Raw genomic sequence first — 18,238 nt, forward strand, 5'->3', positions numbered from 1 at the left:
GATGGAAGCCGCCACAGAAGACTACTTTCACTACCCTCCAGCCGCAAGTTGTCACCCGTTAGTCAAATGAGCTCTGAACACACCGAATAAAAAAAAAACACTTTTCAGAGGAGAAATACAGCACTTTTGCAAGAAACTCTTTCGACAATCGATTCACAACACTTTCAGCCACAGGATATCAATAATAAAAACAACAAAAACTTTCAGTAAACTATTTAAAAAATTATTTAACACTGAAACCAGGCCCAAGCACATGTGAGTTGATAAGAGCTCACTCACACTGATTCTTCTTCTTCTCTATTTTTCCTCCAGAGCTGTTCGGATTATGGGTTCATCCACAGGATGACCATCCCCAGAATTGTTCTGGACAGGGATTCTTCTTGTTCTTCTTCATTTTTTCTCCAGAACTGTTCGGATTTTGGGTTCATCAAAGGATGACCATCCCCAGAATTGTTCTGGACAGGGATTCTTCATGTTCTTCTTCAGTTTTCCTCCAGAACTGTTCGGATTCTTGGTTCATCCACAGGAAGACCATCCCCAGAATTGTTCTGGACAGGGATTCTTCTCCTTCTTCTTCATTTTTTCTCCAGAACTCTTCGGATTTTGGGTTCATCAAAGGATGACCATCCCCAGAATTGTTCTGGCCAGGGATACTTCTTGTTCTTCTTCATTTTTCTTCCAGAACTTTTCGGATCACGGGTTCATCCACAGGATGACCAGCCCCAGAATTGTTCCGGCCAGAGATTCTTCTTCTTCTTTTCTATTTTTCCTCCAGAGCTGTTCGGATTATGGGTTTATCCACAGGATGACCATCCCCAGAATTGTTCTGGCCAGGGATTCTTCTTGTTCTTCTTCATTTTTCCTCCAGAACTGTTCGGATTCTTGGTTCATCCACAGGATGACCAGCCCCAGAATTGTTCTGGACAGGGATTCTTCTCCTTCTTCTCTATTTTTTCTCCAGAACTGTTCGGACTCTGGGTTCATCCACAGGATGACCCTCCCCAGATTTGTTCTGGCCAGAGGTTCTTCTTCTTCTTTTCTTTTTTTCCTCCAGAACTGTTCGGATTATGGGTTCATCCACAAGAGGACCATCCCCAGAATTGTTCTGGCTACGGATTCTTCTTCTTCTCTATATTTTCCTCAGAACTGTTCGGATTATGGCTTCATCCACATGATGACCATCCCCAAAATTGTTCTGGCCAGGGATTCTTCCTCTTCTTCTTCATTTTTCTTCCAGAACTGCTCGGATTATGGGTTCATCCACAGGAAGACCATCCCCAGAATTGTTCTGGCCAGGGATACCTCTTGTTCTTCTTCATTTTTCTTCCAGAACTTTTCGGATTACGGGTTCATCCACAGGATGACCCTCCCCAGAATTGTTCTGGACAGGGATTCTTCTTCTTCTTTTCTATTTTTCCTCCAGAGCTGTTCGGATTATGGGTTTATCCACAGGATGACCATCCCCAGAATTGTTCTGGCCAGAGATTCTTCTTGTTCTTCTTCATTTTTTCTCCAGAACTGTTCGTATTCTGGGTTCATCCACAGGAAGACGATCCCCAGAATTGTTCTGGCCAGGGATTCTTCTTTTTCTTCTTCATTTTTCCTCCAGAACTGTTCGTATTCTGGGTTCATCCACAGGAAGACCATCCCCAGAATTGTTCTGGCCAGAGATTCTTCTTCTTCTTCTCTATTTTTTCTCCAGAACTGTTCGGACTCTGGGTTCATCCACAGGATGACCCTCCCCAGAATTGTTCTGGACAGGGATTCTTCTTCTTCATTTTTCCTCCAGAACTGTTCGGATTCTGGGTTCATCCACAAGATGGCCATCACCAGAATTGTTCTGGACAGGGATTCTTCTTCTTCTTCTCTATTTTTCCTCCAGAACTGTTCGGATTCTGGGTTCGCCCACAGAATGATCATCCCCAGAATTGTTCTGGCCAGAGATTTTTTTCTTCTTCACTATTTTTCCTCCAGAGCTGTTCGGATTATGGGTTCATCCACAGGATGACCATCCCCAGAATTGTTCTGGACAGGGATTCTTCTTGTTCTTCTTCATTTTTTTTCCAGAACTTTTCGGATTACGGGTTCATCCACAGGATGACCAGCCCCAGAATTGTTCTGGCCAGAGATTCTTCTTCCTCTTTTCTATTTCTCCTCCAGAGCTGTTCGGATTATGGGTTTATCCACAGGATGACCATCCCCAGAATTGTTCTAGCCAGAGATTCTTCTTGTTCTTCTTCATTTTTTCTCCAGTACATTTCGTATTCTGGATTCATCCACAGGAAGACCATCCCCAGAATTGTTCTGGCCAGGGATTCTTCCTCTTCTTCTTCATTTTTCTTCCAGAACTGCTCGGATTATGGGTTCATCCACAGGAAGACCATCCCCAGAATTGTTCTGGCCAGGGATACTTCTTGTTCTTCTTCATTTTTCTTCCAGAACTTTTCGGATTACGGGTTCATCCACAGGATGACCAGCCCCAGAATTGTTCTGGCCAGAGATTCTTCTTCTTCTTTTCTATTTTTCCTCCAGAACTGTTCGGACTATGGGTTTATCCACAGGATGACCATCCCCAGAATTGTTCTGGCCAGGGATTCTTCCTCTTCTTCTTCATTTTTCTTCCAGAACTGCTCGGATTATGGGTTCATCCACAGGAAGACCATCCCCAGAATTGTTCTGGCCAGGGATACTTCTTGTTCTTCTTCATTTTTCTTCCAGAACTTTTCGGATTACGGGTTCATCCACAGGATGACCATCCCCAGAATTGTTCTGGCCAGAGATTCTTCTTGTTCTTCTCTATTTTTCCTCCAGAGCTGTTCGGACTTTGGGTTCATCCACAGGATGACCATCCCCAGAATTGTTCTGGACAGAGATTCTTCTTCTTCATTTTTCCCCCAGAACTGTTCGGATTCTTGGTTCATCCACATGATGACCATCCCCAGAATTGTTCTGAGCAGGGATTCTTCTCCTTCTTCTTCAGTTTTCCTGCAGATCTGTTCGGATTCTTGGTTCATTCACATGATGACCATCCCCAGAATTGTTCTGGCCAGAGATTCTTCCTCTTCTCTATTTTTCCTCCAGAGCTGTTCGTATTATGGGTTCATCCACATGATGACCGTCCCCAGAATTGTTCTGGACAGGGATTCTTCTTCTTCTTCATTTTTTCTCCAGAACTGTTCGGATTCTTGGTTCAACCACAAGATGGCCATCACCAGAATTGTTCTGGACAGGGATTCTTCTTCTTCTTCTCTATTTTTCCTCCAGAACTGTTCGGATTCTGGGTTCGTCCACAGAATGATCATCCCCAGAATTGTTCTGGACAGGGATTTTTCTTCTTCTCTATTTTTCCTCCAGAACTGTTCGGACTCTGGGTTCATCCACAGAGTGATCATCCCCAGAATTGTTCTGGCCAGAGATTCTTCTTCTTCTTCTCTATTTTTCCTCCAGAGGTGTTCGGACTATGGGTTCATCCACAGGATGACCATCCCCAGAATTGTTCTGGACAGGTATTCTTCTTGTTCTTCTTCATTTTTCTTCCAGAACTGTTCGGATTCTGGGTTCATCCACAGGGTGATCATCCCCAGAATTGTTCTGGACAGGGATTCTTCTTCTTCATTTTTCCTCCAGAACTGTTCGGATTCTGGGTTCATCCACAGGATGACTATCACCAGAATTGTTCTGGACAAGGATTCTTCTTCTTCTTCTATATTTTTCTTCCAGAACTGTTCGGATTATGGGTTCATCCACAGGATGACCATCCCCAGAATTGTTCTGGCCAGGGATTCTTCTTGTCCTTCTCTATTTTTCCTCCAGAACTGTGCGGATTATGGGTTCATCCACAGGATGACCATCCCCAGAATTGTTCTGGCCACGGATTCTTCTTCTTCTTCTTCATTTTTCTTCCAGGACTGTTCGGATTCTCGGTTCATCCACAGGATGACCAGCCCCAGAATTGTTCTGCACAGGGATTCTTCTTCTTGTTCTTCATTTTTTCTTCATAACTGTTCGGATTCTGGGTTCATCCACAGGAAGACCATACCCAGAATTATTCTGGCCAAGGATTCTTCTTGTTCTTCTTCGTTTTTCTTCCAGAACTGTTCGGATTCTTGGTTCATCCACAGGGAGACCATCCCCAGAATTGTTCTGCACAGGGATACTTCTTCTTCTTCTCTATTTTTCTTCCAGAACTGTTCGGATTATGGGTTCATCCACAGAATGACCATCCCCAGAATTGTTCTGGACAGGGATTCTTCTTCTTTTTCTCTATTTTTCCTCCAGAACTGTTCGGAATCTGGGTTCATCCATAGGAAGACCATTCCCAGAATTGTTCTGGCCAGGGATTCTTCTTCTTCTTTTTCATTTTTGTTCCAGAACTGTTCGGATTATGGGTTCATCCAGAGGATGACCAGCCCCAGAATTGTTCTGGACAGGGATTCTTCTTTTTCTCCTCTATTTTTTCTCCAGAAGTGTTCGGATTCTGGGTTCATCCACAGGATGACCATCCACAGAATTGTTCTGGACAGGGAATCTTCTTCTTCCTCTTCTTCATTTTTCTTCCAGAACTGTTCGGATTCTGAGTTCATCCACAGGATTACCATCCCCAGAATTGCTCTGGCCAGGGATTCTTCTTCTTCTTCTTCATTTTTCTTCCAGAACTGTTCGGATTCTGAGTTCATCCACAGGATGACCATCCCCAGAATTGCTCTGGCCAGGGATTCTACTTCTTCTTCTGCAGTCTTCTTCCAGAACTGTCCAGATTCTTGGTCTATCCACATGATCACTGTGTCTAGCGTTGTACTGGATAGGGTATTCTCTTCCTCTGCATCTCGCATCCAGAAATGATCAGTTCTGAGTCCAACCACATGGTGACTATCTCTGGAATTTTTACATATGCTTCTTTTCTTTAAATTATATTGAAAATTTCATGAAATTTTGAGAATTTTTATGAAATTTTTCAGAAACACCCAAACCATATGAAAGGTCGAAAAAACTTATTCAATATGAATTGAAATTTTCATGAAATTTTCAGAAAGTTTTCATTCAATATTTGACTTTCCTTTTGTGATCATTTAATATAAAAACTAACATAAATCATAAGATCAGCGTTAATATGATTTTTAGAGATTTTTGAAATTTTCGTGAATTTTTTCTGAATACCCGAACAAATTGAAAACTCGAAAAATCTCGTTCAATATGAATTCAACTTTTCATGAATTTTTCCAGAGTTATTTGAAAAATTCAATTCAATTCAATTCAATTTATTTAATAGACTTAGGACAAACTGTCCTCTGAACAAAATTGGCCCTATACAATTGGTTAGGACAAGTTGTGAATGGAGGCTACATGACTCAAGATAAGCCCCCTCTTTCGCTCCCTTGGCAAGGCATTCCAGAGAATAACACCCTCCACAAATATGGAGTTGCGAAAATTACGACTCCCTGAACCAGGCACACGGAGACACGAAGACCTGGAAGATGATCCAGCAACCACAAGCTCCGTGAGGTACCGCGGCCTACCAGTCGAAAGAATCCTGGAAATGAAATCCACCACACGGGTATCGAGATAACCGGGCAGTGGAAGACCGAGTATGGAATCACCATATGCGGACACATGATCATATTTGCGAAGTCCGAAGACATAGCGCAGACATGAATTAAATGCAAGTCTCAGACGACTGTGGTCCTCAGCATGTGCTCTGAAGAACAACTCACACCCGTAGGTGAAAAATGGCACAATAAGTGTTCTTACCAGAAGCAATCTGGTTTCTCGGGGTGTAAAAGTTTGGTACCGTCGTAAAGTTCTTAAAGTGAGAAAAACCTTGCGGCAAATCTCAGCTACGTGATCTGACCAAATCAGTGTGTCATTAAAGATGACACCTAGATTTTTCACCTTGGAGGAGAGTGGAATCTCTTCATCCGAAAGGAAAAGTGGAAAGGAGATCGGGTTTCTTCCTCTTGAGTGCACCAGAAGTGCCTGCGACTTTCTGGCATTCAGGACCGGACCATTATTGTCGGCCCAGTGTGAGATCCTCTCCAAATCATCATTTACAGCATCGAACGCGTGAGATGAATTTAACGGATCTCCAGAGCAGTAAATCTGAAGATCGTGTGCATACAAATGGTACCCACAATATCTGAGAACCTGCGGGAGATCATTAATGAAAAGAGAGAAAATAATAGGTCCCAAAATGGTACCCTGGGGAACGCCGCGAGTAAGATCGAGGGCAGACGAGGTTGAATGACCAGACCTTACAATTTGAGATCTAGATGCAAGGTAGGATTGTATAAGACGGACGGACACCGTAGAGAAACCGAAGAGTCCCTGAAGCTTGTTACAGAGAAGGGAGTGTGAAATGCTATCAAAAGCCTTAGAGAAGTCCAAAAGGACCAGAACGCTAAACATGGCTCTATCCAAAGCCCAAGCAATATCATGATTGATTCTAAGGAGAGCCGAGACAGTACTGTGATTCTTTCGAAAACCAGACTGAAATTCACACAGGAGGTTGTTACGTTCCAGATGTGCAGTCATCTGATCCAGAAGGATGATCTCGAGGGGCTTTGACAGCGCAGGCAGGATACTAATTAGCCTGAAGTCAGAAACAGCGGAGGGCGCAGACACTTTAGGGATGGGAACCACCACAGCACTTTTCCAAGAAAGTGGGAAAGAAGAAGATGTGATGGCAAAATTGACGAGATCTGTCAGACATGGAAGTATGACTGGAAGAATCAAGCGGATCAAATCGAGAGAGATTTCATCAACCCCAACTGCAGAAGAGTTGACTCGCTGTATAGCCGAAAGGACTACGTGTGAGGGCACGCACTGAAAATTAAATTCAGGCACCGGAGTATCTGTAAAAATATGAGGAGGACAAGGGCAATCTTGACGCGGAGTGACTGAGCAGAAAAATAAATTGAGCGCATTAGGATCAGCTTCAGCTGAGTGTGAAGTCCTCTTTAGACCAAGACGGCCCAAGTTGCGCCACAACACCGCAGGATCCTGCGATGGGTTCAGCTGACCGTGATAGTAATTGGACTTCGCATCGCGAATCAAAGTTTTCACTTTGTTCCGAAGAACTTTAAAAGCAGACCAGTGAGAAGACTGACCAGAGCTCCTCCACTCCCTGTAGGCCCTATCGCGATCCTGAATTGCCCTCAGAATGTATGGACGCATCCAAGGGGTCCTGGGATTACGCAACAGTACCCTTCTGAAGGGAACATGGGACTCAAACAAAGAGCCCAAGAGACCACTCAGCAACTCGGCCCGATAATTGACCGACGGCAAGAGATTAACAGACTGCCAATCTATATCAGCAGCTGCCCGAAGTAGGGAATCAGTGTCAACTCGCTTGAGATCTCTCATAAAACGGTAACGGTTTGACTTGTCTACCTTTGGCATACTGAAGGAGAACTGAATCAAATCATGATCAGAAACACCCGGAAGAGCCTGCTGACCATAAGACCGGAGCAACTGATGACAATCATCAGGCAGTAGCGCCAAATCAAGCAAGGAGCGACCTCGAGTCGCAGAGAAGGGTATGTGGCTGAGGGAGAAAATACGACAGGTAGAGAGGAAATCTGTACATAGGCGATGTTTCGGCTCCAAACAGCTGAAAAGCCGAAGCTAGTGGAAGAGAATAATCCGAATCCTGTCAGATTATTCCCTTGCTCTGGTGAGAACTTCCTGGGGAATTCTTCCACTGTTTGGACTGACTCTCGGCTGTTTTCACGGCCTCTAGTAACGGCTCTTTCGAGCCATCGGGCTTAAGGCAGTAATGCCCCCTTGTGTAGGCTACCCCCGGGGGTGCCTCGAGAGAGTTTAACCAAGGTTAGAAATAAATTTCCAACCTTGCAGTCCGGCAAATGAATGCCTCTAGGGAAAAATTCCTCCAGAAATATTCTCAAAGCCTGCCCTAGGTCTTAAGGCTTCTTGAAGAGAAGCCGCTGTTTCCTGGCAGTAGGGAGCCAATTGGCCGCTGGTAAGCATTAGGCAATAGGATGCCGCTGGTCTTGGGCCAAAAGGGAGATGCGATTTCTCTGGAACAAGCACTCTCGTGCTGCTAGAAGTGAAACTCAGGAATCTCTATCGCAATCTGATTTATTTAACAAAAATTAACCCTATTTATACAAAATCATTTTTACCCCACTTAATTACTAAGGTGAACTTCGTGAACCCATAATGCGTCATTTCAAAATTGCACATTCTTTATTTTGCTGACGAAAAAATGCTGATCAAGAAGTGAATGAACGGGTGTCATTAGCACTAAGCATAATGACCTACTTTCAATAAGAATTTGACAATTTTCAATCTCTAATATCATAGAAACTACTTGTTAGAATGGTAGCAAATTGATATCAGATAGAGTTAAGGATATAGAAAATAGGATGGCAAAAGTTTAGGATCGTTTAGCATCCTAGTTTCTTCAATATTTGCCGTTAAAGTGAGGCTTGCTTTTTATACTTCGTGAAATGACTCGATTTACCCAAAACTAAAATCCGTATATCAGTTAAACTATTCGTCTCTAATTGAAATGACAGGACATTCCTAGTAGTAAAAGTATCTAAAAATAGTGCAATAGTCCTTAAATCCTTTAAGGATAAGTCATTGACTTAAAAAGTAGGGGTAACGAAAACCCTTATAAAGTCTTGGTGAAGCCAAAATTTTCCAACTTTCGTGTTGAATTACTCGTATCCTTTTTAAGATGTGAGGACTCATGATGGATATCCTGACGATTTAACTATTCAAAAGTAGTTCGATATGAATTAAAACCCATTATTATCCCTCAAAGATTAAGAAATCCTAATTTGAAAATAATTTGTATGAAGGTGCATGTTCATCTTGAACAGGCGACTTGGCTCGAGAAGATTAACATTGAAATCTCCCAGAATAAAGTAGCAACCAAAGGGTGCAAGAAGATCAAATAATTCAACAAGTGGTTCAGAAGATCTAACGGGAGGCGGAAAGTAGCAAACGCAAATAATGAATGCGAAGAAAGAGTTCGGATGAGAGACAGTCAGGGATAGGTACACCATCGATCCCATTTGACCAGAAGAATGAACTGATGCCACAAAATTGTCCGAGAGATATATAGCGACTCCACAACACCTCCCAGACCTCCTAATCGAGCAGGATCAATAAAAATGTATTAAAATTTGGCAAAAAATCATTTTAATATTCGTCTAAACCAAAGACTGGTATACCTCATGAAAAAAAACTTCAAACCCCGTAGACAGTGGAGCCGAAAGTAAATATTTTAAAGTGTCTCAGATAAAATTAAGCATCTATACACCTACGTTCTAAAGTAGATTAAACAACCGAATGGTTATAGGTGTGACCTGGTTATGTATCGGTGTTTCTGTCGCAATTACTCCAGTGGAATCGCAGTTCTGCGGCGATCCGGAATGATCGAAAAAGTAGAAAAACGAATCTGGGGATTTTTTCTCGTATTTCGCTCGCTTCGCATCAGGTTTAGTAAAAGAATATCTTATTTTGAATCAATTATCGAACCACAAAAACTTTGTTTCAACGATATAAAGCCTCTGGCACTTCAAAATGTAAGAGAAACTTAGCAGAACTGAATAGAAATTCCTTATACATTCGTAATAAAAATCCTCCAGATTTAGTATAAAACACGCACTACTCAAGAAATGAAACAGTATTGGCAAAAGAATATCAGTCGCAAAGAATTTACGATATTATGACATCACACTGCGTGTGAGCGATTATGGTGTATTCTTAAGAAATTTAATTGTGGCTTTTTGCTTATTAAGTCAAGCGCGCTATTCTAAAAATAGAATGGTCGTGATTATACTGTAGCGATTTTATGTGTGGTATTCCCAGGAATGTGAATTTTCTTTGGGTTAAGGCTATAATTCTTGGGAGCACCACATATACAATTGCAACTATAAGTGTGTAGAATGTGTCATGGGGGGTGTGCTTGGAGTTACACCGTGAAGGTTGTAATAGAAGGGAGGGATCTGCCCCGGATTGTCCGTGGGCAATCCAGGACTACCCTGGCATTCTAAGTGGCCCATCAGGCCCCCGGGGTTTCAAAAGAAATGTAAGAATAAAGTCAGTTAAATAAATTCCCAATGTGAAATATTAGTGTTTTTCTGGACCTGGGACCCCATTTCGCAGTCCACTGTTGTCGTGGTCCCATTGAGGGTGGTTGCTGGGGTTGTAGGGTTTTGCCCTACCCCCAAAATCGTAACAATACAATTAAGCAAAAACTCTAGAAAGAAATTTCCATAACTCAAGCACTAAACGACTAAAGTTGTGCGTGAAATTAGAACAATTCAAACATAATCAACAAAACTGTGCATAAAATACGCACAATTTAAAAAAATTTGCACAGATCAAACATAAAACGGTTCCCAATCCTAAAACTTCTAAGAATGGCGCTTAAAATCACGCACAGCTCGGTTAAAATTACGTTTTAAAACACGCACAGTTCAATCATAAAACGGTAAATTCGCTTAAAAATACGCCTAAAATCATGCAAACATCAATGATAAATGCTCAAAATTGCGCTTATAATCACGCACAGCAGAATCATAAAACGGTTAAGATTGCGCATAAAATCACGCAAATCTGAATCATAAAACATTAAAAATGCGCTTAAAAACACGCAGAGCGCAATCATGAAACGGTAAAGAATACGCTTGAAAACATGCACAGGCCAATCATAAACCGGTTAAGATTGCACTTAAAAATACGCACAAACCAATCATAGAACAGTTAAGAATGCTCTTCTTAGCCGTATTACAATTAACCTGTGCGTATTGTTAAGCGTATTCTTAACCGTTTTTTGATTCAGATGTGCGTGATTTTAAGTGCATTCTTAACCGTTTTACGATTGAGCTGTGCGTGATTTTAAGCGCATTGTTAACCGTTTTATGATAGAGTTGTACGTGATTTTAGGCGCATTAACGTTTTATGATGGAGCTGTGCGTCATTTTAAGCGCATTCCTAATCTTTTTATGATTTCGCTGTGCGCGTTTTAAGCGCCATTGTTAAAAGTTTCAAGATTGCGTTGCGCGAGTTTTAAAGCATAATCTCAACCGTTTTATGTTTGATCTGTGCAAATTTTCCGCACAATATTATCTGTTTGATGTTTAAATTGTGCGTATTTTATGCACAGTTTTGTTGGTTGTGTTTGAATTGTTCTAATTTCACGCACAACTTTAGTCGTTTAGTGCTTGAGTTATGGAAATTTCTTTCTAGGTAAAGTGCCAATATTTAAAGAAGCAGACTTTAGTGACTTTGAAGGCTTTATTAACAACTTCTTATGGTGACGATCAGTGTCTAACAGGCACTTCCTCTTTTATTCGTGACTTATATACAAAATATTACGGAAGTACTAGCATGTTGTCTCTCTCTCTCATCTGTCACATTTTGGATCGGTACTAAATACACTACACTAGGTTTTTTGCTTAATGTTATAATCACGACCATTCTATTTTTAGAATAGCGAGTTTGATTTAATAACCAAAAGGTCACAATTAAATTTCTTAAGAATACACCATAATCGCTCACACGTAGTGTGATGTCATAATATCGTAAATTCTTTGCGACTGATATTCTTTTGCCAATACTGTTTCATTTCTTGAGTAGTGCGTGTTTTATACTAAATCTGGAGGATTTTCATTACGAATGTATAAGGAATTTCTATTCAGTTCTGCTAAGTTTCTCTTACATTTTGAAGTGCCAGAGGCTTTATATCGTTGAAACAAAGTTTTTGTGGTTCGATAATTGATTCAAAATAAGATACTCTTTTACTAAACCTGACGCGAAGCGAGCGAAATACGAGAAAAAATCCCCAGATTCGTTTTTCTACTTTTTCGATCATTCCGGATCGACGCAGAACTGCGATTCTACTGGAGTAATTGCGACAGAAACACCGATACATAACCAGATCACACCGATACACATTCGGCTGTCCAATCTCCTTTACAACTTAGGTGTACAGGGTGAAAGGAAAGTCTATTAACACTTTAAGAACTCGTGTCACCACCTATTGACACCCTACTCTGTACCATTTGGGATATGAAATTTGAACATACCTGTTTATAGTAAAAGGTATATTACAGAAAAAACGTTATATTACTTATAATTTACTAGAAACATTCAATAATTTTCAACATTCTGACAAAAGATTCAAAAGGGGTTAATTGTGCAATAGACGTTCATCGGACCCTAGATGTTTAATTTTATCTGAGACACTTTACAATATTTACTTTCGGCTCCACTGTCTACGGGGTTTGAAGTTTTTTTTTAATTAGGCATACTAGTCTTTGGTTTAGACGAATATTAACATATTTTTTTGCCAAAATGGTCACCATGTAAATGAACCCAGAATCCGAACAGTTCTGGAAGAAAAATGATGAAGAAGAAGAAGAAGAATCCCTGTCCAGAACAATTCTGGGGATGGTCATCCTGTGGATGAACCCAGAATCCGAACAGTTCTGGAAGAAAAATTAAGAAGAAGAAGAAGAATCCCTGGCCAGAACAATTCTGGGGATGGTCATCCTGTGGATGAACTCAAAATCTAAACAGTTCTGGAAGAAAAATGAAGAAGAAGAAGAGGAATCCCTGGCCAGAACAATTCTGTGGATGATCATCCTGCGGATTAACCCAGAATCCGAACAGTTCCGGAAGAAAAATGAAGAAGAAGAAGAATCCCTGGCCAGAACAATTCTGGAGATGGTCATCCTTTGGATGAACCCAGAATTCGAACAGTTCTGGAGAATAAATAGAGAAGAAGAAGAACCCCCGGCCAGAACAATTCTGGTGATGGTCATCCTGCGGATGAACCCAGAATCCGAACAGTTCTGGAAGAAAAATGAAGAAGAAGAAGAAGAATCCCTGGCCAGAACAATTCTGGTGATGATCATCCTGCGGATGAACCCAGAATCCGAACAGTTCTGGAAGAAGAATGAAGAAGACGAAGAGGAATCCCTGGCCAGAACAATTCTAGGGATGATGATCCTGCGGATGAACCCAGAATCCGAACAGTTCTGGAACAAAAATGAAGAAGAAGAAGAAGAAGAATCCCTGTCCAGAACAATTCTGAGGATGGTCATCCTGTGTATGAACCCAGAATCCGAACAGTTCTGGAACAAAAATGAAGAAGAAGAAGAAGAAGAATCTCTCCCCAGAACAATTCTGGGGATGGTCATCCTGTGGATGAACCCAGAATCCGAACAGTTCTGGAAGAAAAATGAAGAAGAATAAGAAGAATCCCTGGCCAGAACAATTCTGGTGATGGTCATCCTGCGGATGAACCCAGAATCCGAACAGTTCTGGAAGAAGAATGAAGAGGAAGAAGAAGAATCCCTGGCCAGAACAATTCTGGGGATGATCATCCTGCGGATTAACCCAGAATCCGAACAGTTCTGGAAGAAAAATGAAGAAGAAGAAGAATCCCCGGCCAGAACAATTCTGGTGATGGTCATCCTGTGGATGAACCCAGAATCCGAACAGTTCTGGAACAAAAATGAAGAAGAAGAAGAAGAAGAAGAAGAATCCCTGTCCAGAACAATTCTGGGGATGGTAATCCTGTGGATGAACCCAGAATCCGAACAGTTCTGGAAGAAAAATGAAGAAGAAGAAGAAGAATCCCTGGCCAGAACAATTCTGGTGATGATCATCCTGCGGATGAACCCAGAATCCGAACAGTTCTGGAAGAAAAATTAAGAAGAAGAAGAAGAATCTCCGGCCAGAACAATTCTGGTGATGGTCATCCTGTGGATGAACCCAGAATCCGAACAGTTCTGGAAGAAGAATGAAGAAGAAGAAGAAGAATCCCTGGCCAGAACAATTCTGGGGATGATCATCCTGCGGATTAACCCAGAATCCGAACAGTTCTGGAAGAAAAATGAAGAAGAGGAAGAAGAATCCCCGGCCAGAACAATTCTGGGTCTGGTCATCCTGTGGATGAACCCAGAATCTGAGCAGTTCTGGAAGAAAAATGAAGAAGAAGAAGAAGAATCCCTGGCCAGAACAATTCTGGGGATGGTCATCCTTTGGCTGAACCCAGAATTCGAACAGTTCTGGAAGAAGAATGAAGAAGACGAAGAAGAATCCCTCCCCAGAACAATTCTGGGGATGATGATCTGCGGATGAACCCAGAATCCGAACAGTTCTGGAAAAAAAATGAAGAAGAAGAAGAAGAAGAATCCCTGTCCAGAACAATTCTGGGGATGGTCATCCTGTGGATGAACCCAGAATCCGAACAGTTCTGGAGAATAAATAGAGAAGAAGAAGAAGAATCCCTGGCCAGAACAATTCTGGGGATGGTCATCCTGTGGATGAACCCAAAATCTAAACAGTTCTGGAAGAAAAATGAAGAAGAAGAAGAAGAAGAATCCCTGTCCAGAACAATTCTGGGGATGGTCATCCTTTGGATGAACCCAGAATTCGAACAGTTCTGGAAGAAGAATGAAGAAGACGAAGAAGAATCCCTGGCCAGAACAATTCTGGGGATGATGATCCTGCGGATGAACCCAGAATCCGAACAGTTCCGGAACAAAAATGAAGAAGAAGAAGAAGAAGAATCCCTGTCCAGAACAATTCTGGTGATGGTCATCCTGTGGATGAACCCAGAATCCGAACAGTTCTGGAAGAAAAATGAAGAAGACGAAGAAGAATCCCTGTCCAGAACAATTCTGGGGATGGTCATCCTTTGGATGAACCCAGAATTCGAACAGTTCTGGAAGAAGAATGAAGAAGACGAAGAAGAATCCCTGGCCAGAACAATTCTGGGGATGATGATCCTGCGGATGAACCCAGAATCCGAACAGTTCTGGAACAAAAATGAAGAAGAAGAAGAAGAAGAATCCCTGTCCAGAACAATTCTGGTGATGGTCATCCTGTGGATGAACCCAGAATCCGAACAGTTCTGGAAGAAAAATGAAGAAGAAGAAGAAGAATCCCTGGCCAGAACAATTCTGGTGATGGTCATCCTGTGGATGAACCCAGAATCTGAGCAGTTCTGGAAGAAAAATGAAGAAGAAGAAGAAGAATCCCTGTCCAGAACAATTCTGGGGATGGTCATCTTTTGGATGAACCCAGAATTCGAACAGTTCTGGAAGAAGAATGAAGAAGACGAAGAAGAATCCCTGGCCAGAACAATTCTGGGGATGATGATCCTGCGGATGAACCCAGAATCCGAACAGTTCTGGAACAAAAATGAAGAAGAAGAAGAAGAATCCCTGTACAGAACAATTCTGGTGATGGTCATCCTGTGGATGAACCCAGAATTTGAACAGTTCTGGAAGAAAAATGAATAAGAAGAAGAAGAAACCCTGGCCAGAACAATTCTGGGGATGGTCATCATGTGGATAAAGAATATCTGAGAAAAATGATGAAAATGTTGTCTTTTGTTCGAAAATCATGAAATCGCTTTTTGATTCAAAATCCAGCTCAGCTGTAGTCTGAGAAATTCGTGTTAAATGGTTTGTTACTGCCTAATTTTACGTAGCCGCTTTTTGCTGCCTAAATATTTTGCGAGTTTTTTTGCAGTAGCGCGTGAAATACGGGGTTTATGCTATGAGCGACTCATATAATCCAAGGATCTCTGCCAGAAACTTTCAGTGCATCCAACGCGCTGATGGTAGTTGTCGAGATGTCGTAAATTTTGCGAAGGTCTTCCACCTTTGGAGTTTTTACGGCTGCCAAACTCTTGAAGCGCTCGAGGTGACTTTTCACAACGTTCTTCTTGCTGTCGTAGCGCTCTTGGATCGCTTCCCAGGCCAAATCCTTGCTGTCTTCACTCGTCGGTAAATGGTCGATAACTCCTTTCGCCTGCCCAGTGAGTTTCGATTTGAGATGGTGAAACTTTTGCGTCTTCGTGAGACGTGAATTTTTGTCCACCATGCTGACGAAGAGATCTTTGAAAGGGTGCCACTCAATGTACGATCCACTAAAGGGCGGTATCTGCACAGGCTCCAACTTCGTGTAAGAACGGTTTGTCTCGGAAGCATTCTTGTTCATACTCTCCAAAATAGTGTTGAAACCTTCGAGCAATTTGCTCACCCTGTCGTCTTCGATAATTGTGGATTAAAACAAATGACCACGCTCCTTTTCTGTCACTAGAACTCTCGTGATCAGGCTATGGATTCGCTCTTCCACCTCTTCAATATGGGTCAGAAACGCGTTGAGCTCATCGATCTCATCTTCTTGGCGCTCTGCGGGGGTTTCCTTCAAGATATTGTGCTGAACTTCCGTATAGCGGGTCCGGATGCGTTCGCAAGAGTCTATTAAACCCTCCAAGTGATATCTGGCTGACAAACTTTCGAGCTTGCTTGCATTTGTCTCATACTCCACAACATTCCTCTCGACCGTCGTCAATTGTCCTTTGTAGGCACTCCGGATATTGCTGAGTGGCATTTTGATAGTCTCTGCTGAGGTGAGGTCAGGTGATTTCCAATGGGTTGATTCTTATCCCAGCAGCCTCTGAGATTTTCCGCGAAGGACCACGAATGTAGGGTAAATTACCTAAAATATAATTGAAGACACAATTTTAATAAATGAGTTGATTGTCCGGAAGTCCGGAAGTGTCTTGTTGAGGTTGTAGAGGTTACAAACCTAAAATGTAGTTGAAGATTGAAATTAGTAAATGAATTGGACTTTGTCCTCAGCTCACAGAGATCTTCTCAAACCACAAACCTAAAAATAGAAGGAGACTTCGATTAGTTCTCTATGGGGGCGATATCCGGATCGAAAGACCACGAATGTAGGGTAAATTACCTAAAATATAATTGAAGACACAATTTTAATAAATGAGTTGATTGTCCGGAAGTCCGGAAGTGTCTTATAGAGGTTGTAGAGGTTACAAACCTAAAAATAGAATGAGACTTCGATTAGTTCTCTATGGGGGCGATATCCGGATCGAAAGCGCGCTTTTCCAGCTGTTTTCTTCTGCGATCTTGAAGAAACTGCGTATCTTTCTTTCCACCACCACTTCTCTATTTTCCACAAATGTTTTCCTTTTTCCTTTTCCACAAACTCCTCACTATCCTTTTCCTTATTCAAAATATCCCTTTTTCCACTTCACAATTTTCTTTTCTTACTTCTCCTCTCACAAAAATTAGGCTGCGTACTTATTTGACAACTTCCCCTATTTGTTTACATCCTTTGCATATTAGGGTTTCAATTTTTCGGAAAATTTCAATTATCTAATTAAATTCATTTTTAACTTTTCCAATAAGGATAAATAAAAATTTTAGCAATATTCATTAGAAATTTCAATTCTGAACAGCTATATTAAAATTCAAAATTTGTTAATAGTTAAAGAACTATTAAAGATAAAAGTTGAACTGTTTTCCGCCCAAAAATTAAGTCACCCGCAAAAGGTGAAAGACGGCATAGAAAAATATAACAACTCATCAGTAATTTCTCGTAAATAGGAAAATCAAGTTAATGTATCACCAAAGATACAACGGAAAGTATTAAGAAAATATCAAAATTTAAGTGGGAAAATTAAAATTGTATAAAAGGTAAAAAAAATTGTTCAACAGAATGAAAAAAACCAGCTTCAACAGAGTTTTACTCCATTAATCAGCGGCAGCTACTAACAAGTAAGTGCCAAATAATAAGCAGGGCTTAATTATTCTCCTGGGCAGGCCTAAGTCCGGCGGCACCATACTGAGAGCCAACACACATCGGCCCCAGCTAAAACTTGCCTAACAAGCGGCAGGTGCAGAGAAGCTCTCGTAGAGCTGAATTAAATAGTTGACGAAGGACGCGCACCACAGCCAAGTCAGAAGGGCTAGAAACCCTTCAGATTTCCTGGAGAAGCAACATCCAGATTGCCATTTCTCAAGTGGCGTTAATCGCCCTATACTTGATACTGGACGTCCTTTCTGGACGCCAGGGGAACGACTTAGCCGGCAACTATTTAATTGCAGCCTCCTGAGCTACGCAAAAGAGCAAGGAGACTTTCTGAACGACTCGGAAAGGCTTCTTCCTCTAGGCTCAGCTCTGCTACAAGTCAGGGCTTGGGCATGGTCCTTCGACTTCTAAACTAATATATTTTGAAATCTCTTACCAGTAGTGGCCAGGAGCTACAAAACCGGAGCATCTTCCAAAGGGTCGAAGATACCAAAGGAGGACTCGTCAAACACCAAAAAGACTTCAGACGAACAGAAAAAGGCGGAGAAGACCAAGAAGAAAGTCCAGCAGTGGCCCCTCGAGAACTCCCGGAAGGTTGCCAGTACCCCGGGAGCAAAAGTGCAGTCTA

General features: G+C 41.7%; 1 protein-coding gene across 1 annotated transcript; it reads right to left on the reverse strand.

The window, feature by feature from the left end:
* Positions 1–5,316: 5,316 nt before the first annotated feature.
* Positions 5,317–15,990, reverse strand: LOC129809180 (uncharacterized). The gene is made up of 2 exons (XM_055858996.1): positions 15,602–15,990; positions 5,317–7,540 (listed from the first exon to the last, which is right to left on the reverse strand). Exons 1-2 carry the CDS (start codon positions 15,988–15,990, stop codon positions 5,317–5,319), a joined length of 2,613 nt encoding a protein of 870 aa, XP_055714971.1.
* Positions 15,991–18,238: the final 2,248 nt, after the last annotated feature.

Source organism: Phlebotomus papatasi, unplaced genomic scaffold (genome assembly GCF_024763615.1).
Source record: "Phlebotomus papatasi isolate M1 unplaced genomic scaffold, Ppap_2.1 HiC_scaffold_41, whole genome shotgun sequence".
Lineage (NCBI taxonomy): Eukaryota > Metazoa > Arthropoda > Insecta > Diptera > Psychodidae > Phlebotomus > Phlebotomus papatasi.